General features: G+C 41.2%; 1 protein-coding gene across 1 annotated transcript in view; it reads left to right on the forward strand.

The window, feature by feature from the left end:
* Positions 1 to 22,636, forward strand: part of LOC107600469 (N-acetyl-beta-glucosaminyl-glycoprotein 4-beta-N-acetylgalactosaminyltransferase 1-like) — a 53,777-nt gene that overhangs the window by 28,168 nt on the left and 2,973 nt on the right. The window contains exons 7-13 of the mRNA XM_016292375.1: positions 10,813 to 10,879; positions 15,139 to 15,282; positions 16,081 to 16,190; positions 17,318 to 17,418; positions 17,518 to 17,591; positions 19,572 to 20,838; positions 22,028 to 22,377. Coding sequence (XP_016147861.1) covers positions 10,813 to 10,879; positions 15,139 to 15,282; positions 16,081 to 16,190; positions 17,318 to 17,418; positions 17,518 to 17,591; positions 19,572 to 20,838; positions 22,028 to 22,377 — 2,113 coding nt within the window. The remainder of the gene's footprint in view (positions 1 to 10,812; positions 10,880 to 15,138; positions 15,283 to 16,080; positions 16,191 to 17,317; positions 17,419 to 17,517; positions 17,592 to 19,571; positions 20,839 to 22,027; positions 22,378 to 22,636) is intronic.

Raw genomic sequence — 22,636 nt, forward strand, 5'->3', positions numbered from 1 at the left:
GAGGGGGGCATCAGGTGAGCAAGCTAGTGAAACGTTGCACGCGCAAAAGAGAAGGTCTGCACACATCCAAAAACGTATTTTAAATGCAAAATTGATTTCCGTACGCTCGAAAGACTTTTTTCTTTGCGAAACGAACATTTTCTCCACAAACTCAGATCGCGCGCGTGCAAAATGCACTTTTGTGCACTCAAAATATGACCTTTTGCGCGCAGAATTGTGGCAGAAATGTAAGCCCATAGGCTATGAGCTGCCGGTTTCAAAGCAAAATGCAAAACTGTGACATTTCATTCACTTATGAACTTTACTCGGCAGTGCTAAATCCGGCTGTGCATTTACGTGCTGGCAACCCGCCAAAATAAAAGCTTGCTGAATTTATGTATGAAAATGTTGAAAATTCATATAAAAAAAAAAAAGAGTAAGAAAGAAAATGTAAATATTAGCATTGTATTTTTAAAGTGTACTTTAAAATAACTGTATTTTTATTTAATACTCATTTGTTATTTTAAAATATAATAGTATTATCACATTTTATGTATTATTTTGTTTATTATTTTATTTTAAGAATAAACTAACTAAATAAAGTGCAATACTATTATTATTATTATTATTATTTTATTTTTTATGGATATATTTAATGGGTCACACTATGTGCAGTTTGAGTACCAAACCAAATCTCCAGGTGCTCTCATGAGAACCAGACCGAAAAACTTATGTGCACCTCTGGCAATCAAACAACTGCAAATGATCCAGAAAGCAGCAGCGAACCTGACAGGGCACATATCTTACCAACTCCATCAGAACGGCTGAGTCCTAAGTCTACCATTTAAAAAGGTCTATCTCTTCTGACACAGCTCTTAATGCACTTACTTAACTGTACTATTCTCTTTCTGTTGTTTCAAAGGGTCACAGGTTCTCCCCTATACTTCTGTACTGGCTTGTAATTTTCAGGTCAATTCTGGAGCTTTGTATAACAGCACTTTTCATTCTGTATTCATAGGATGCAATGCATTTTTGTAGTTTTCCTCATTTGTGAATCACTTTGGATAAAAACATCTGCTGAACATAGCAAGTATGGCTAAAGAACAAAAGTGAATTCATAAATGTTTCAGGTTCATAAAGCTTTCTCATCTCTGCTTCTTATGGTGCTTCTTAGAATAGCAGCCTCGTTTGTAAACTTAAATCATGGCCTCTGGATCACTTCATTGCTTTGTGATGGAATCTTTTGATATCTTTTGATAAATTATTAATCTGAATGTAAAATTTCAACTAAAGTCAGTCAAACAAAGAACAAACTTGAGTAACAATACAGAACATTGAATACAATTCAATTTGTTTTTGGCCCTTTTTATTTCACAAATTTGACTGGACAATCCAGAGTACTGATAGTGAAGCTGTTAACTGGAAAGAAAGGATTTAGTGTCATTTTCTATATTCTATATTTCTCAGAATCTGTCAGCTGAATTGTTGCATATATTTCCTTGCAAGTCTTAGAAACTGGACATTTTTATCTTTAACTAAAGCTGTTATCTACACGCAATGCTAATGTGACCATCAAAAAAGCAGTCCCTCTTGCACAACTTTCTTTATATCACTTATAGAGAATTTTTTTTCCCAAATCCACACAACTTTAAGTGCCTGGAGGCTGAGAAGGCCCAAGATGATGCAGTTGTGCTTCACTCCTTATTTAATGTTCACTGCAGAGTGCTGCAGAAGAGGAGGTTCAAAGACATGAGAGGAGCCCAATGAATAAATTCATTGAACTTAGAGGTATTCTCAGCTAGAGAGTCAACAGGGACCAGACACTAAAAAGCAAAAACAGCTAATTATCTGTGGCAAAAACAGGAATCCATTTATTTAACCAAACTGCAGTGAGCTAGTCTGTGGAGTTCACTGGAGATGCTTTAGATGTTCTATGTAATCAGGCTCAGTGCTTCTTTAGGATTCCCCCTTTCCCCAATTTCACTGATAACACATATTAAATCAGAAAAGGTGGGCTAACCTCTGTGATGTGTGCATTTGCTTAAACTTTACATGGTTGCTCTGAGTGTTACTTAGCAGCCTACGGCAGAGCTATTTTGAGCTAGGGGTGTGCGATATATAGTATATCGTCTATGATAATATCGTAATTGTTGTTTAAACGATATGTGATTTGACTTTATCGAGTATATCGCAAAAACACTGCATGCATGCACTACATGATGTAGGTTAGACTACTGCACAAGCACATTTAGAGTTCACGCTTTCACTGTGTGATTTAGTCTATTAAAATAGCTATATTTAGAATTCCCCCAAAATTCATAGACATAGTTAACATCACATGAAGAGTGACGTTTTTTTCTCCAAATAGGCTATCAGCACGATTGCAAATGTGATATTGATCTGATGAACCGCTCAATAATCAAGAAGTTAATATTAATTGACTTACATTTTAGACACAACAGTTCCTGTTTTTGCTGTATTTCGACAACAAAAATAGTTTCAAACAAAGCCACAGCAGAACTATTTTGCGTATCTGAGCAGCACACGACTGTGTTTCTTTACTGAATCTATCAGCCATTTGCACGAATCAGTTGAATGAATGACTCAATGCCATGCCACCTACTGGCGATTTTAGGTTTATATTTAAAGTATATTTTCCTTTTTCCCCCCAAATCATTTCAAATATCAGTATTCAACATTTTTTTAAGCATCAAAACATTAATTATGCATTTGTAACAGGTGAAATGCATTCATGTCCTGCATGAAAGGGGTGGTTGATTGCGATTTCACATTATTTATGTTAGTTAGTGTGTAATGTTGCTGTTTGATCATAAACAATATCTGCAAAGTTACTAAGCTCAAAGTTCAATGTAAACAGAGATATCGTCTTTTAAAATTCTGGCAGTTTAATGCCTACAAAAACGACTGGTAAGGGACTACAACGAGTTACTTCCCGGGTCCGTTACGTCAAGAACCCAGAATTTTACATAAACCCCACCTCCGGTAACACGCAGCAAAGGGGGCGAGGCCATGCTGCACTGCTTTAGAGAAGAGGAAGAGAAAACTAGGGGTGCACGTACAAATCTATTCATATATGAATCGCGATTCTGTCTTCTAACGATTCTAATGGATTCACAAGTTTCAAAATCAATGTTCTAAAGCAGCGTTCTCATCCTGTTCCTGGCCTCGCCCTGCTCTGCACATGCTCTGCATCTCTCTCTCTCTCTCTCTCTCTCTCTCTCATTCAGATCATCAGCTCAGTGAATACACTTATGTTCACATTCTATAGCTATGAGAAGCGTTATACATGGTTGTACAAGCGTGCGGTTGCCGAACTGTATTAAAGCTTTAATCAGAATAAAACCGTATATTGAAAGCTAACAGAAGCCATAGCATTTACAAATAACAGCGTATCTAAAAGTATGAGACAACAACAAACAAAAATCTTAGGCCTACCATTAAAAGCCGTGCTTGCACAGGTTCTGCACGATCCTCTTCACTAATATCCTCTGCGTCTCAATCGGGCTCAAATTGATAAGCAATATAGACGACGTCATTGTTTACAATACAACCGGAGCACATGCCGCTATGTTGAGGGGCGGGACGTTTAGACACGCGCTAGAGGCGGTTTAGCCAATCACAACACACTGGGCCAGCTAATCAATCAGAGCCCATCGTGTATTTCTGAAGGAGGGGCTTCATAAAAGCAGGAAATGATCAACGCGTTCAGAGGAGAAGGGACAGAGCGGTGTGGAATAAAGGTAAATTATGTGAAAAAGAATGCGTTTTTTAACAAACGAAGCATTAACACATGTTAGACTGCACCCCATAAACACAATCAAGCCTATAAAAAAACAGTCAACCACCCCTTTAAACAGTCTGTGTAAATGCATCTAAATGATGCAGATTCTGTGCCACCTCTTCATTGCAAACACACATTTTTTTGTTATTGATTTAATTTCATTGGTTACAGCCCTATAGTGTCTTACTATGTGAATTTATTGATTAAATGTAAGAATTTGACTCAAAAGATGATGTATACAAACAGTTAATTAGGTTAGAATTTTTTTTATAAAGGTCTTATAAAGGTAAAAATGCCCATAAAAGGTAAAAAACAGTTTAAACTTATTGGAAAAGTTCATTTCTGTTACTCCGGCAAACTAACCACAGCACAGAATATGAAGAATATCAAAAGCTTTGGGAGTCATCTGTCCATGGCAGTCCTAAACCTGTCACCAGCACGATAAGACGATATGCAAAAGTACCAGCACAATAACACAATCAGCAGAATATCATCAAATTATCGTTATCAACAAAATTCCAGAAATTATTTTTTGTCATTATTGCACACCCTTATAATCTGAGCTTGATTAGTATTTTAACAGAATTCCCAGGCTTTGTAGGGACAAGGAGATCTAATAAAGCATGCCTGATATAGTCAGACCAGAAACTGTCCAATATGACATTTGCCGTAAGAGCTATTATAGATGGTGCTGCCAGTCAACAGTGAATGGGCTCAGTTTTATTCATTGTCAAGACAAAAGAGAAATAAAGCAGTAGCTGATGCAATATGTACAACATCATGCAACCTGCACATTGTTTTCTAAGGATTGCAATGTGCTTGTGTTTGACTGCATATAGTTATTAGTGCAGAAACGGATGAAGCTTTGTAGAAATCTTAGCTACTTAAAAGGATCATGTGCCTTGGGTAGTGAAGGTTGTTTTATCTCGTATTTTCTCATCATTACAATTAATCTAATATGCAATGACAAAGGATAGTTAGTTTTGGCAGCTTAGATAGTCCTTGACTGGTGTGTAATACTGCTTAGGTGTGTATTTATCAGTGTGTGACCATGATTGTTTGCATGGATATATTTATGTGTGCATGTGCGTGTGTATTATGTCACTGGGGAAAAAAAAAGAGAGAGAGAGAGAGAGATTTTATTAATTGAAATTAATTTAATTAAGCTGGACTGCAGGTGGTTAGTGAAAAATTAAATGCAGAGTAATTAATTGCATTTAAAAACATTATTTATTTTATTTTTATTTATTTTATTAATGTTACTTGGTTATTTGGACTGCAGGTGGTTACAGAATAATTAATTTTATGATATTTTTGCATGTCGTTAGTTAACAATTAATATTAAAATATTTTATATAGAAAAAAATATCAATTTTATTTATTTTATACTTAGCATCTGGTAATCTGAATTGTGGGTGGTGTCAAGGTTTGGTGTAGGCAAGGAGAGCATCTCCAGGTTACACAAATCGTTGACCGAAAATGCGTGCAGGTCCCCTACCCTCTTGATGGAGGCCAATGCTAGTAGGAGCAAAGTCTTCATTGAAAGGAACTTCAACTCAACCGCCTGCAAAAAGGCTCAAATGGGCCCTGCTGTAGTGCCGTGAGCACCAGATGTCTATAGCAAGACCCACATCGTCTTTATAAAGACGTAACGTCAAGTTTGCCAAGCAACGTCGTCTTTAGAAAGACGCACCTGAATTTGCTCTTTTAGGGGAAAAAGCTCTTTTAGCGTGCTGGGCGCACAGGGGAGATGATCATTTGCAACACAATCAGGGGGTAGTGCAGCCTGATGTGTGCAACCCACTCGACACGGGAAACCACCACCGCTGAAGCGCCGTCCGCCAACACGAAGAGCTCTCCAAGAGCGTGCTGAACTCGTTCAGTCTTCTCTCCGTAGAGTAGTCAGGAGCAGAACGATGTGATCGCTCGGCTCCGAAGCGAAAAGCTGAATATGCGCTGCACCTGCTGCCTACTTATACTCACGCTGTGATCAGCAGCAGCTGGATGCAATAATCGCATGCCAATGTAAATTGGCTCGTTTAGTTTACACTCGAAGTAGATTGGTCCCTCTAAGCGAGATCCCAATTTCGTCGGTCCTCCGACGTGACGTCGAGAGTGACCGACTGAAAGGGAACCCTAGATCCCCGAGGGAATGAGACGCTGCGTCGAAACGCTATGGGAATGCCTTCAACGTGACCATGCTCTGAATCACGTGTGTAATCAGTCCAATGGATGGGCGAGACATCACGGGCGGGGTGACGTTGTGACCAGGATGCTTAAAAGCACGTGTGGTGGAACTGGCATCAGCTTCGAGGAATGAAGCAAGCGCTCGCAGGGATGGCGGAAGTATGGCACTGAGATGCAGCATCTCGTTCCCTCAGGGAACTAGGGTTACATGCGTAACCTGGAGATGTTCCCTTTCAGAAACTCGAGCTGCATCTATACTCTATGGGAACGAGAATGCCCATGCCACCAGACTTACAAATCCCTGCCTAGTGTGGATGAGCACAGCTAAAGCGAGAGAAAGGAGCCAGGAGTGGCGCAGAATGCAGGTAGGCACCTGACAAAGTAGGCGGGGACATCCTGCCCAAAGGCAGACTTCAGAAGGAGTGAGCCTTGACCCCCAAAGGAGAGGGGAGATCAAAGGACTCGAGGCTATAAAATAACATCCTGATCCACCGCTTAGCATAAGCTTCTCTGGCTGGAGGCCTCAGCCTCAGCCTCAGCGCACCATGGAGGAAACGTGTAACCAGGGGGTGTCTGCCCACTGACTGGCCACCGAGAGGGGTGTGGTAGGCCGCAATAGCCGCCACATAGACCTTCAGGTTGGAGTGGGTCAACCCTGCGGAGAAACGGGCCTGCACGAACTCCAGCACTGTACCAACCGGGCAATTAACTGGGTCAAGCTGGCGGTCTTCACACCAAGAAGTGAAAAGTTTCCACTTCAAGGCGTACAGTTTCCTCGTGGAGGGAGCTCTGGATTGGAGGATGGTCTCAACAACCTCGGTTGAGAGACGGGAAGCTACGAGTTGTGCCCCCTCAGAGGCCACACCCACGGCTTCCACAGCTTCGGGCGGGGGTGAAAGATAGTACCCTCCGCCTGTGAGAGGAGATCCCTCCTGATGGAAATTTCCCATGGAGAGCCGTCAAGAAGGGAAATCAGGTTCGAGAACCATACTCGGCCCAGCCAGAACGGGGCTACTAGCCGCAGATGGACCCTGTCCCGGTGCACTCTCTCAAGAACAAAAGGCGTACAGACTTAGCCTCAGCCAGTCTGTACCATAGCGTTCAGTCCAAGAGAACCAGAGGGGACAGTGCGATATCTCCTGAGTCCCAAATAGGTCCACCTGAGCCTGGCCAAAAACTCTCCATATCTGCTTCACCACCATGGGGTGAATCCTCCATTCCCTGGGCCTCGGCCCCTGCCTCAACAGGATGTGTGCTGCCATATTGAGATGCCCAGGGATGTGAACTGCTCTCAGCGAGAGGAGTTTGCCCTGGGACCACACAAGGATCTGGTGTACCAGCCTGTAAAGGGGGCGCGAACGCAAACCTCCCTGGTGGTTGATATAAGAGACCACCGCTGTGTTGTTGGTGCGCACCAAACCATGGCGATCTCTTAGGTCTGGGAGAAAGTGTTTCAATGCTAGAAGCACGGCCAGCATCTCCAGGCAGTTGATGTGCCACGTGAGATGGCGACCGCTGCGCCCTGAAGCACCGTAGGTGGCAGGGTTGGCAGATCGATCTCCCGAGGGCACTGAGGAGAGACGGGCACCGTATAATGTGTACACCACTCTTCCCCAGAGGGGGCCAGCCCTCAGAAGTCCTGGGCCCTAGGTGTCTGGATGTTTTAGCCGAAGACTATCCAGCGAGAATGACGGTCCGCAGACCTGCCTTCCACTAGAAGCCTTCGGCCTGGGAGCGCCACTCTGACTCTAAATTCTGGGGAGTACGAGAAGTGACGCTCCCTGAATGAGGAGCTGGAAGACGGTAGATTGGGACTGCTCCCGCCCAGCAGCCCCTGCTGACTCCTCAACCTCCTCGGAGGAAGAGAGGTAAACACGTGCTCTCACTCGAGAAATTTTCATCCCAAGAGCTCCTGTATATCTAACTTCTCATAGTCAGATGAAATACTTCATTTAGTTCCTCAGAATTAAATGCAGTCAAACAACCAGACAAGTAAACATGCTCTGGTGTGATACGTTTCAAATTAAAAACCGAGAATGATGTAATGCATGCGTTGCCTCAGCAGCGTGCGAGCCCCTCGGTTATAAAACATTATCAGTCTCCTCAGAGAAAGATAGCTGCAGCAGTGAGCTCTCACTCAGAGGGGGAAGAAACCGCAGCGCGGGCTTCTGAACCCCGAGAGAGAGCACTAGATCTAGAGAATGCGGGTGGAGATAGGGAGAGCCCGTCTCCAAACCGTCTGCCAGATCATGTGCGATGCCCGCGATCTCAATCACCTCCGTGCCCCAGCAGCAGTGGGACCGGATCCACAAGATCACAGGCACGGACACACTCCTCGGGGCGTGCCCGGCGAGAGTGGAGCATTTTGCAGCGGGAAAAGGCACAATCTGCCCCCCGAGAGCTAACTGCGCGAGCTCCGCTTCCCAGTAATGCAGCTCATTATAATATTAGACATAATATGTTTGTGCTACTGGTGCTTGTGAGCGCTAACTCTGCGTGCTTCGCTCCCAAGCAGACAACACACAAACTGTGTGTGTCCCCACCCGAAATATAGCGCGGGCAGGGAGGAACACACAACCTGAACGCTGCCTGCTCTCACCAAAATGCTTCTGCTTGGTTGAATCTTTGACTAGGGCTGGGAATCGATTCCTCGATTCTGAGGCTTTGGGAATCGAGAGTCGATTTCAAAAGTTGGAATCGATCCCATCAAGGGGAATCTACTCTTCATTCAGAGCCATTTTCAGTTCAACAAGGCTTATCTATGAGTACCTCTCAAACGGAAGGCTGCATCCTACAAAGGCTGCATATCTCAGCTGCTATGCCATCAAATGTCGCTAAACGTCGATTCATGCAAATAAACTGAATGAAAAGTTGGTACTGAGCTCGTCTGAGTTTAAGGATGCAGCCTTCTGTTTTGAGAAGCACCCATTAATTTGCCTATTGCTCACTTTATGTTGTACGCAATTTTGAGCGCTGTATGACAGAATAGATCATGATGTGATAGAGGGTCTTGTTCTTATTTACATCTTAAATAAAATTTTATTTTTTAACCTTTCTATCAGCCAATGATAATTCTGAAAGAAAACGTGAGAGCACTGATCAGTGGCTGAGAATGCATCTGATTGACAGCTCTTATATCAATGTGTTGTTGTTAATGTTCTGGTTATTTTATTTCGGTGTCAGTTTGTTAATTTTGTGCAAAGTATACAATTAAAGTAAACTTCATCATTCAGCTGAACAGTGCACATTTATTTGAGATATTTCATGTGTTGTTCTATTCATGCAATAAATGCATGCCCACTGCTGAGCTGTGGGCTATGACTAATTTCATGAGCAGTGCAGACAAAATTACCGTTTAAAATCAATCAGAGTGTAGCGTCTGGACCAATCAAACACACAATATATATTTTGTTAGCTATATTTAACAAATACTCTGTAACCCCCCTCAGTTAACAAGCCATATGAGGACCTATGAACCCTTCCCCCCGAAATGCGTAACACCCCAGGAAGCCGAACAGGCCCCTGGTTCCATGGCAACCAACGCTGATATCACTGGGTTTATTGGCCAAAGGAATGCAAAGCAGGGAAAATCCCTGCATGTCCCAGGGAAAGAGGCAGTGTAGAAATGGACTTTTCTACTAATTAATTCATAGGAAAATTAGAGAGGTCAGCTAAATATCTACAGCGGATCTAAAATATTCATAATTAGTTATGATTAATTATTCATATTTCCCATGAGCTGATTCGTTACAAGAGCTACAGAAATGCATTGTAATTTTTACAAAAAAAGCTTCATATTATAAGAAGGCTACTTTCTACGACCTTTTTCCAGCAGTCATGGCGAAATTAGGTTTCTCTAATCTAAAAAAAACAAGAATCGAAAAATAATCGAAAACAAAAATTTCGGAATCGAACAGCCCTAGCTTTGACATAATGGAGCTTATAAGTGGAAAAACATATCATGTTATTGGAGTCACTTTAACCTGCGGACATAGAAAAACAACCTGTGACAACAGTGTTAAAGTAGCCCAATTCCACAGGAAAACCGCGGACTTGGCTGAAGCTGATGCCGGTTCCAACGCACCTGCTTTTAAGTGTCCTGGTCACTACGTCACCCCGCCTGTGACATCTCGCTCATCCATTGGACTGATTACACATGTGATTCAGAGCGTGGTCATGCTGAAGGCGTTCCCATAGCATTTCGACGTAGCGCGAGTTCCTGAAGGGGAACTAAAATCGCAGATCAATATGTTAGCTGTGTTTATATGCAAAAAAAAACACAAGAAGGAAAATGGGAATGCAAGGAAATGCAAAGAAACACAACAAATCATTAATGAATGAGATCAAACAACAGAGAACTAAAACGCAGGTCTATATATACACAGGAATAAACAATAGAATAGAATAGAGTTTAATTTAATTGATTCTTTATTGTCATTGTTTAAGGAACAATAAAAAATTATTTAGCAGCTCTTCAGAATAACAAGCAACTAAACAAGACACAGGTGAACATAATTGATAACTATGGAAACAAAAGACAACATACTTAGAAACCTAGGAAACAAAGGAAACAGGAAATAAACACGGGGAACTAGAAAACAGGAACAACGTAACAAAAAGAACAAGAAGAACATAAACATGACAGGTAGTGAATAATACATTTTATGAGAATTTTAAATTTGAAAAAATATTCATTTTTATTTATTTTATTGTTAGCATCTGGATTGCAAGTGAATTAGACGCTGGTTTTTGCCTTGAAATCTGAAAAGTGGCGCAGCTTATTTGTGAATTTGCGCCAGAACACTTTTCTCTCATTTTCTCTCTGTCTTTCTCTTCTCTTGCAGTGGAAACCTTTCCTTCCTGGTCTGAAGTATGATGTGATTGACTCAGCTGATATTTCGTTGTACACAGGTAAATGCTCCTTCCTTTTAGAGATTTTTTCATGCTAAAAATACAAATTTCAGGGAAGATAAAACAGAAAATGGAAGTGAACTCTCAAGAGTACCATTTGCAAAGTCTTCCTGTTCCAATCATATCTGAATATTGCAGTTAACATTCAAAGCCTGTGAACATAACAGCTTCTGCTTTTTGCGTGGAAAGTGTCATTGTACTTACATTTGAATGTAGGCAGTGGCAGCTATATAATCACCAGAAAACACATGCCCCTGAGCCTCGTGTGTTTGCTGTTACAGTCAGCATATACTTTGTGTTATCAAGCATTACACATGTTCATACGCTCCTCTTCAAATTACTGCCATTCATCAAGGGAACTGACTTTGATTTACACACGCTTTTAAGAGGAAGTAGAGACACAAAGTGGGAGAGGGACAGGAAAAAAAGAGAGAAAGACAATCCCCATGGCCCTCCTTTGCTTCGTTTACATAATTATTTGAGACGAAAGCAATTGTTTGATTAATTCCTCACTGTACTTAACAAGCTGAGGGAGAGGGGATGTGCCTTAGCTTCCATCGCCATCCCACATAGCTCACTGGAGAGTACGAAGCCAACTTCAGAGTGTCCTAATCATTAATCACGCAAACCACTCCCTCAAGGAAGACCGCTCCACACACTCTCTCTCGACATGTCATCAGGGAGATGCAGATGGAGCAAGATCTCCTGGGTGGTTTGCCTTTCACTGACTTTCTGCTCTGTTAACAACAGATACAGTATTTGAGCTGTCAGTTATCTCTGTCATGGGCACTTGTCTTCCTTCCATTTGATATGTGTGTGTGTTTATTTGTATTTTGTAATCATTGTATTGTCTAATTATAATTTCTATTGTGCAGTTATAGTTTCTATTATTTCACATTTTAATATTTATTTTTAGTATGATTACATTGTTTATCATGGTTATACAGTATTAATGATCAATGTTGTATTTAAAGAGTTAAAAGAGTGTGTGTATATATATATATATATATATATATATATATTTATTTTTATTTTTTTTTACTTAGTGTTCTTTATTGGCAAACAAATATTTTACATTGAATATTTTACATGTATTTGCATTCTGTACAACTAAAACGTTGTTGTGCAAAATTAAAATAGAGAAAAATATTTAAAATATACATTGTAATTGACAAATAAATATTAAAGGGATGATGTTAATTCATGAAAAGCAAAAGGAAAAAAATAAATAAGGAAATAAGAATAATACAATAATAATACAGTAAAATAAAATATTTTTCTAAATTCTAGAGTTAATAAAGCTATTTTTGAAAAATGTGCGAAATTATACCCTTAAGGTGCAGTCACATTTACCATTGCTCTGCAAAATTTCACTGGGGAATTCCATTCATTTCAACAGAAATCTGTGCTATTGAGAGTTTTGCACAAGGGCGACAAAGATTTGTACATGAAGAGGTGTCATGGCCATTCAAACCGAGGGGCACGTGCCCGCTCAGATTTTTGAGCCAAATGGATTTGAATGAAGCTTCCAAAAGACAAAAAATATATATGTTTACATTTGATAATTAACCCTTTGTATCTTTGGGTAAATTTCTTAGTTTTGAAGCTAAAATATGTCACACAGCCTGGGCGATTTGTGCAGAACCATCGAGTTTTTGTATGCGGGTGGTAGGGGGAATCCAACCAAAACTTTACAAAATATACATTTTTTTGCCTTCAGTGAAAATGAGTTTTACTGATCAACAAAACAAAAATGTATGTTTGGTAATGAAGGACACTAAGTTTAAAGGACTTTAAGAACAGCCTTTGATTCACCAAATGTGCTGTCAAATGCCGAGGTAATGTGCAGTTAAGGCCAAATTGTTTTAATATTCTGGAATATCAACAGTAAATATGGTAATAATGTATGTTCTGGCTTCAATTATTTGAAAGTGTATTATTTAATATAAAGACATTGCAATAATTACAGTGAAAGCTTAAGTTAAATATATAATAGTTATTTTTATTTGGGGGTTGCTTTTGGAACTGCACATTTGCTTGGAATTTTCAGTAATCAATAAAGCCAGATGGTTCATGACTAAAGCTTCACCAGCATCAATGAACACATCAGTCAAAGCCTGCAGTCTTTCAGCCTCCTAATGGCATATTTCTGCTCCATCCCTTTGTCTGTTTTCTTCATCTTGGATGTTGCTGTAACATCCAACACCATTTATATTCTCTCTTTTCATCCCTCTATCAGTGTTGTGTGCTTGCAGTGCATCCCAGGGTGGGGTCTGAGTGCGCGGCGCGCCGCTTACCTGGCTCCACGGCTGGGCAGGGGGCTGGTGAGGAGGCGTAGTATCCCTGAACCGGACCCTGGAGAGGGGGACGGCCGTGTGGAGACTGGGTCTCGTGCACCACCATCCTCGCCCTCTTGGGACCCGGAGACAAAGGAAACGGCTCCTTTATTGAAGTTTTGGGCGGAACAGAACAAAATGGGAACAAAGGATTCTCCACCCGGCCCTCCTCCGGGGGAAGGAGTGGTGCAGTCACCATCTCCTGAAGAGCAGGAACCAAGAACTCCCGGTCGCCCGTCTCAGGGACGCTGCCTGCCCTGGTGCTTCACGGACTTGGCAGGGGCGGAGGCGGTCTGCCCTCGGCGACGAGCAGACAGAGGGGCTGCAGCCGGGGTGGAGACAGCAGCAGACCGCCGGGGCAGGATGTGTCGAAACGCCTCCGTCTGCTTCTGCGCGGCGGAGGACTGTTGGGCAAAGCCCTCCACCGCTTCACCGAATAGGCCGGCCTGGGAAATCGGGGAGTCCAGGAAGCGATACTTGTCAGCCTCCCTCATATCCGCCAAGGTCAGCCATAAGTGGCGCTCCTGGTCCACCAATGTGGACATCGTCTGACCCAGGGCCCGCGCTGTGACTTTCGTCGCCCTAAGCGCGAGGTCCGTCGCAGTGCACAGTTCCTGCAGCACACCTGGGTCAGCACCACCCTTGTGTAACTGCTTCAACAGCGCGAGGTCCGTCGCCGTGCGCAGTTCCTGCAGCACACCTGAGTCAGCACCACCCTCGTGTAACTGCTTCAACGCCTTGGCCTGGTGGACTTGCAGGAGGGCCATGGCGTCCAGGGTGGAAGCGGCCTGTCCAGCAGCACTGTAAGCCTTAGCCGTCAGAGCGGACGAGAACTTACAGGCCCTGGACAGAAGGCATGGACAACCCCTCCAGGCGGCGGTGCTTTGCCGGCAGAGCTGCATGGCAATAGCATTCTTGACTGGGGGGATGTCCACATACCCTTGAGCCACCCCACCGTCGAGGGTGGTGAGGATGGAGGAGGCACCAAGTCTGTTTCGGGCAGAAAAAGGTGCCTGCACAAGATGCTGGACCCCGCCCTGTCCGAGGATCCAGCACACTCGTCAGGGAACACCAGGTGGTGCGATGTGCTAGAGGAATGAGAGGCCCGCGGAGACGTACTTGACGGGGAAGCTCTCACCGTGATCCTCAGATCTCCCTGACCATGAACCGAAGTAGCCCTCTGAGAACCGGAGGAGCTAGAGTGGGGCATGGCAAGGGGGATACCCCCCGTTTAACGAGGAGGTATCTAGACCGCAACATCGCGATGGTCATGTTCCCGCACTGAGAACATGACTCATCCATGAGCGCTGCTTCAGCGTGCTGCAAGCCCAAGCATGAGACACAGCGATCATGACCATCAGATGAAGCCAGGAAGCGACCACATCCAGAAACGCACGAGCGGGAAGCCATCTTTAAAAAGACGCCCGTCGCTCGTGAAGCTCTTTTAGAATTTGCTCTTTTAGAAAGGAAAACACTCTTTTAGAGAGAGCGCTGAAGCGCCCGGGGAGGTCGCGGCGAGACCGCAGAATGGAAGCTGCAGCACGCTGAGGTTCTAGCAGCACTGGATGGCAAAACACGCACACCAACTGTCATTGGCTTGTTTAGATAACACTCGAAGGTGATTGGGCTCTCGGGCGAGATCCCAATTTCGTCAGTCACGACTGACGTAACGTCGAACGTGACTGACTGAAAGGGAACATTGTTAACACACCTTGCAACAAGGTAGCATATCCACTAGTGGTCGTAGACTTTTGGACCCTAATGTACAGTATACAGTATCTTGCTTCACTTATTTGCCATTCACAGACCAGCCACGATGCTACCATTTCTATAATGGCAAACAGCATGGGTTGCTGAATATTAGCTGATTTGAATTTCAGATGCTGTTTCTCGCTGTCCTTATTCTCTCTCTTTCTCTGACAGATGAATCCAGTCTAAAGATGAACAGTGTTCGTCACATCCCACAGACGCTGGCCAGTCACTCTCTCGCTCTGCAGGTTAACTACAGGACAGAGACACATACTGCAGATATGCTTAAACCAGACCCACGAGACACCTACTACAAGAGTGAGTATTCTCAGCAGGGTGTGTGCATATTGAGGTCATTTATAAACACTGAATTGCTGTATCTCTTGGTTTTTTAAAACATCTAATTTTGTTTTTTTCAATTGTAAATCATTCATTCGCCTGATCCAACTGATGCTCTAAATGTACCATTGGTTTAATACAATGATCAATTGATGCAATATATCATATATAATGTATTATATCATAATGTTCAAAAGTGTTACATTTTAGTTTCTGCCCAATAACTTTGTAATGACCATCTTGTGAATAGAACTGACTGCTATTTTTGACCATTACAGTTAAATCAGCTCTAAATTTAAATAACCAGCTTGTTTGCATGTTATGTGCTCGTTCAATCAAAATTGGAGAATGTTCTGACATCTTGGTTTTTTTTCTTTCTTTTTTTCTTGCAGCATTCTAGTGCTATTGTGTGTATGTATAGCTGTGGTTGGTGAACAAAATAAACAGCCATGTATCTGTGTACTGTGGTTTGCAGGAGTAGTCATGTTTAATTGCCCGTGTGGAAGCTCTGTGGTGCATTGGTAGATCGGTGGTGGTGTAGATATAGGATGGCAGCTTGTTAGGAGCAGCACCACTGAATATGTGACAGTCAGGACTGAGATACAAGCTAATAGTGATGAATGGATGCCGTTGAATATCTGTATGAAAATCAGCAAACTGTTTTTTTTTTTTAGATGAATGCAAAAATGTTTGTGCAGAGCAGTTATTTGTGTCAACTTGTCAGTCTTGTCAAAAGTGTAGGAATTGTCCCATATGATGATATATGTGTTGTCCTAGTTCCCATGATAGATCAGTCCAGGCTGGAGAATGTTCTGCCATCTTGTGTCTACTCTCCTACCTATGTGGTGAAGGACTTCCCTATTGCACGCTATCAGGGCCTGCAGTTTGTAAGTAACATAGTCTCGCCAAGCACCCAACATCTCTATGTTGATGACAGAATGTTGGCTGCTGATTTTTACTGCTAGTTAATATTTTAATACTATTTTTAATAATAATTTTGTAAAAATGCTACAGTTTAATTTTATAAGAAGCAGGATACTGGAAAAATTATTTTATTTTCATGAACCAAGGGACTATGACCCACAAGGGGGCCTCAGCACTCTTCCAGGCACAAGATGGCTTAAAATGATTTTACAAATAAATAAATAAGGTAAATTTTAGAATAAGTTAAAACAGCTAAAAAATAAAGATGTTAACTGATATCGTATTTCTTATTTGAATGTGTTCTCTGACATTTTTATTAAGAACCAGTCTTGTAAAAACTGGTATATGAAGAAAATTAAAAGCATGATTTCTAGACTTGAAAAGGTCATGTAAAATATTGAAATCTTAAAAAGCCATTAGAATTTCTGAAATGAATATATAATGTAGTTTTCTAGTTATGTCAAGGTCTAAAATTTATGGCTGATAAACTGCTATACACAAGTAAAAAAAAAAAAAAATATATATATATATATTGTTAAAAAAAAAAAAAAAAAAAAAAAAAAAAAAAAAAAAAATATATATATATATATATATATATATATATAAATCACAAACGACTGTACAATCATGTAAATTCACTGATCATAAAGAGTATGCAATCTGAATAACATTCAGTTAGTTTATTTTATTTAATATTTTAATATATTGTTACTCCTAGTTTCTGAAAATAAAAAAAGTTTGAAAATAAGCAGATTTGTCATTACAGCAGAAGTATCAGAAATATCTTGGCCTACATGGGGGGCTTTTGAATATTGTCTTGGACAGTGGAGTGGTCTGCTTACTGATGAAGTGGACCTTCTCTCTTTTAAGATATTTTTGAGCTTAGAGCAAACATTGCCCTCTTTTGGTCATTACTATTAAACACATGTCTGAGAAAGAGAGTGTGGTGCATCTGTTAAATCTCATGCTGTCCAGTTACATTCACTGATTGTTGTATTTGATACACTTTGGCTTAATTATTAATAATTCAGAAATACATGTACCAAATAGCTCTACTTAATTTATCTTATTCTTATGTCTGCTCAACCAGGTCTACCTTTCCTATGTATATCCCAATGATTTCACCAGACTTACTCATATGGAGAAAAAGAACAAATGCTTCTACCGAGAGTCCCCTGTCTACTTAGAAAAGTATGAATCCCGACTGATCATGACAAGAATTTAAGCAATAATTAATACATAAATGAACTGATAATCATGGCCCTGTCACTCTTTTGATTTGTCATATAGATTTGGCTTCTATAAGTACGTGAAGATGGATGAGGAGGAGGATGACCAGCCTGTTTTCTTCCCCAAGCCTGATGGTCTGTGTTCATCTGGGATCTTAATAACAGATAAGAATTCAGCAGCTGTTTGCTCTCTTTAAAATCTCACCATCTGTAATGAGCCAAGGGGCATATGTGTTCCCAGGGTTCAAAATTAACACTAACCAGATGCCAAATGTGAGTAGAAATGGGCTTTGAGAAGTAAATAAAACAGTTGGCCGCCAACTTTATTAGGATCATCACATGGCTTAGGTTACACTATTAGTAAAATACAGTTTGATTGTCACTTACTCAAAGACATATTTTCACTAAATGTGACCAAAAGAATTCACGATAATGATAACATCGCAATATCTAGAATTTTTTTGATGAGTCAAATTCATCTTTAACTTTATTTTTGTTTTCTCTTTTTTGGTCAATGATTCACACTCAAAATATTAATGAAAGAAGGCAGAGAGAGTTTGTAACCATAACTCTGAAAATGCATTTATAAAGAACTAACTACCTGCAGACTGGAGTGTCTAGCATCCCATCTTTATAATAGAAACTCAAAAATTCCTACACCGTCAAGCAATTTTTTTTATGGGGGGGTGGGGGGTGCATCTTCTTCAACATGATTATGTACAGTAGGAGTAGCTACACAATGGGTGCTTTTCAAACCAAAGAATGCATCCTAGACCAGTCCTTCTGAGGCTTCAGGGCTGGAGTCATTGCAACATTAAATGCTAGAGACGGTCTAGTACTGTAAGTGCGCATGGATACATCATAAATGTTTCCTCACCGGCAGTCATGGCATAAAAATACTATTAAAATTATAATTTGAAGCATATTTTATGTTTAAATTTTTTATATTAACTGACTTTCTATTAATGCAGTAATGACAACCTTCTGTGGTCTCCCAGTGGTTTACATTATGCACAGTTTAGCATTATGTGATTCATTTACTACGAAACACATTGTGAATACAGTGAAATTGTACAAGCTCAGTGTCAATTTATTTTCAGCTATTTTTTTTTTTTGTGAATTGCAATCTGTGCAAAGGATTGTGGGTGATGTAAGGATGTGACTGATACACCTAATGCATTCTTCAAGTAAGGTAGAATGAAGGATGCAAAACGAAGAATAGCCTACTAAGGATCCTTCGAATTGAGACATCCTTCAATGGAGCTTTATGAAGTGGCAGTCTAGATATGCAACCTTACAAGGATGCATCCTTCTCTTTGAGAAGCACCCACTGTGTCGCCATTATCTTCTTTTTTGGAGGCAACCAGAGTTAAGGTGCAGTACTGTCATCTACTACACTGGTGCATCAACCAGATTGCTACTGGTGCATGTAGTATTATGCATACTACATGCATACCTAATTTATGCATTAAGCCACTAAAAAAAAAAAAAAAAAACGGGGGAAATCGCAATATGTTTTGTGTGTGTGTGCCAGGTGCAATACACTCATCTCGTATATCATTCTTCAAGTGACCTGCACTACAATAAACAAAATCAGGGAAAAAAGTAATACAAAATACTGTTTTGTGACCAGTAAGAAATATTTATAACTGATAAATTGTGTCAGTGTAAAATATAAATTGGCATATGTGGCAAATAGTTAATTTTGGACCTTGTGCGTGCATTTGGACAGCTGCAACATACTGTGTGTTACAGCATGGATGGAAGGCCTGGAGATGATGATTAGCCGTAGATTTCCATCAACACTGCAGCAGCCTCACTGACTCTTTAATCATGTCATTAAGCAATTCTCGTTTCAGATTACATTATTAATTTAAAGCAGTGATGGGCAAACTTGGCCCTTCCAGGCCACTTTCCTGCAGAGATTTGATCCAACGCTGATATGACTCCCCTGCCTGTAGCCTTCTAGTAGTCTTGAAGACAATGATTAGCTGGTTCAGTTGTGTTTAATTAGGGTTGGATCTAACCTCTGAAGGAAAGTGGCCTGAAAGGGCCAAGTTTGCCCACCCCTGATTTAAAGGGCTTTGATTTGATGGGACTTGTCTCTTCCGACAGATTTCCTGGAGGAGGAAGAAGGTGTCGACCCAGAGGAGACAATCAATTCCAGCAACCGACCAGTCAAGAGGACTAGTCCACACTATCACACGTCAAGAATTACAGCATCCACTACAGCCTCAAAGCCTGATAAATTAGACAGGGGTTCAAAGAGCTACATCTTTCAGCAAGGAAGCCAGTTCGTTCAGTTAAAAGAGCGAGAGACGAGTAAAAGAATGAAAGGGGAAAGGTTTTATAAACACTCTCTGGTGGTGGATGATGAAATGACAGAAATAAGACAGGCAAAGGGAAGTGAAGGTGCCGTAGAGTCTCAAAGTGGGTCTCTAAATGAACAGACGGGAGCGAGCGAGGAGCAAGGGGAATCCCAAACACTTGCTCTGGTTCAGAGAGGGCGTTCTTTAACATGGCTACTGCCTGACCCAGGACTGCCAAACAAGAGTAAACTGACAGAAACTGCTAGCCCACCTGTGAAGGGAAGATCCCCCTTTAAGCTTCCTCAAAAGTCCTCTCTCTATGTTTTGGCTAATCGGATTTTAGCTAATGCAGGCAAACCTGTGGTTGGGACCAGTGTGGAGAAAGAGACTTATACTAACAAAATTTACATAACTAGACCCCATCCACCAGTAAGCAGACCAAAACATCCTGTGGAAGTGTTTCCTGGTGTCTTCCTTTATCAGTCTAGAAAGACCAAGAGGCTTGTGGACTTGAGTTCAAAATGGAGGTCCTTAAAAACAAAAGCTGCTGCTTCTCTCCCTTGGGAGAACTTCTCCTTAATGGGCCTTAAGAATTCCACCCAATCTGCCTTGTTAAAGCACAGTCATCCTTCCATGCCTACAGAGCCTGGGCCTCATAATAAGGGTGACCCTACTGCCTCTATATCAGATCCAGACAGCTTGCCCCCTTCAAGCTCAGAAAAGAGAGACCACCCTGGGTTAAACTCGTCTGAGAACAACCAGCCTCTGGAGGTGCAGCTAACAAAGGTCTCAGAGATTCCGGAGGGATCGGACATGGCTCCTCAGAGCAGAGGCCTTGAAGAAGGAGAGATGTCAGAGTACAGTTATGAGGAGGCTGAAGCGAGGCCACACTTGTCAGAGGAGGCCATAAATTGGCAGCGTACCTTCAGTGTGAACCCTGTGGACTTTGAGCTGCTGAGGTCAGACTGGAACGACCTGAGGTGTAACGTCTCGGGGAACCTGCAGCTCGCAGAGAACGAGGTCATTGACGTGATCTCACAGTACATGGAAAGGCTGAATGAGAGGAGTGGAGGGTGGGTGAGATCTTAAAATGCAAATGAGGATATTTAAAGGGATAGCTCAACCACAATCAACAACTCTGTCATTATTTACCCCTTCTTGTGTTGATCCAAACCAGTATAATTGTCTTTGTATAATTTAAAACCAGTATATATATATTGTCAGTGCATTACAAAATAATGAACTTGGTCTTTCAAAATAAAAGTGCCTCGAGTTTTAAAAATCTTTTTTTTTCACCATGAAAGTTGACCATATTAATTGGCCATTGTACTGTATATATGTTTCTGAAGCCTTACAGTAATTGCATATGATATTTGTATGATATAGCTGATATTTTAGTTGTTGATTACACTCTAAAACATGCTGGGTTGTTTCAACTATGGTCAAATATGGACTAACCCAGTTACATTTTTAAATTAAATTTTTAACCCAAAAGTAGGGTTAGTCCATATTTGACCCAAAGTTGGGTTGAAACAGCCCGGCATTTTTAGAGTGTACTTCACCTTCAGTGAGCCTCTAACTACTATGACTGGATCAATGACTCAGTGAGTTGAACTCAAGATTTGGAATTTTTGGTTTGTTTGTTTGTTTTTTGTGAACTGGATCAACCAAGAACAATTTGTTCACAAATCGGAAATGCTCTCTCTCATGCAAAGAAAGCGATTACATACAGTAAGGTTTAAAGGCACAGCAGGAAAAGCATCTATAATTATTTATAGTATTAAAAAAGGCTAAGGCAGAAAATGTACAGTATTTAAAATGTGTGTGTATATATATATATATATATATATATATATATATATATATATATATATATATATTAGGCTTAGACAACTAATAATATGGACTTCAGTGAAAGAAAAATAATAAAAAAAGGAATGAATATGATCCCTTTAAATATACATGTGGGTTTTTCCTGCTGAGCCTGCAGCTCAAGTGTAGAGCTATCTTTTAATTCTAACCCTGTACTGAAACAGTCTGAACTCTCCTGCTGTTAAGCAATCTCTCAGTGGGTCGCTTCATGCAGTTTTATCATAACAAATGGGAAAGCTTTATTATTCCTGACACAACTAGATTAAACAGGATACATGGTGTTACATTATGTGCTTATATTTTACATGTGTATATATTCCTCAATGTCTCATTTAAATGCACTCTATTTACAGCAACTTTTTTTCTCGCTGTTTCTTACATCTCTATCAGGATCTACACTCTGGTCCGTATTGTAAATGTAGAGAAGCGGAGAGATTCAGCCAGGGGCAACCGTTATTTGATGGAGCTGTTGTTGATGGAGGGAGGGAAAAGAGTGGTGCGCCTGTCTGACTACATCTATCTGCTGTTGCACCGCAGTCGATATGAGGACGGAATTGAGAGCAGAGAGGGAACTTTGCCCTCATCCCACCATACACCCTCCAAAAACCCACCACCCAGCAGCTCTAGTGTCCAAACACACACCACCACACCCTGGAGCACCAGCTGGGCCAAACCCCTGCTCTGCCAGCCATCCATGTTAGAATGGAGACATGATGTGATGGTACACTTTGTAGTACCAGGTATTTAAAACTAATATGAATTCCTATTTATGCATATTTATCAAAGCAATGCAAATATGTGTACATACTGTATAATGTGTGAGGGCTGTAGAGAGCACGTCAATTGGAAAAAAAAGCCAAAACGCGGACATTTTAGGCAATTTAGAAATCTTGGCCTGGACATGTCCAGGAAAAAAGAGGACATATGGGTACCCTAAGCTTGAATGCAGTATAACTAGTTTAATTTATGAGTAGCTTGGCAATCGCCGATTCATAGCCA

This window comes from Sinocyclocheilus grahami, unplaced genomic scaffold, assembly GCF_001515645.1.
Source record: "Sinocyclocheilus grahami isolate Dianchi unplaced genomic scaffold, SAMN03320097.WGS_v1.1 scaffold284.1, whole genome shotgun sequence".
Taxonomy (NCBI): domain Eukaryota; kingdom Metazoa; phylum Chordata; class Actinopteri; order Cypriniformes; family Cyprinidae; genus Sinocyclocheilus; species Sinocyclocheilus grahami.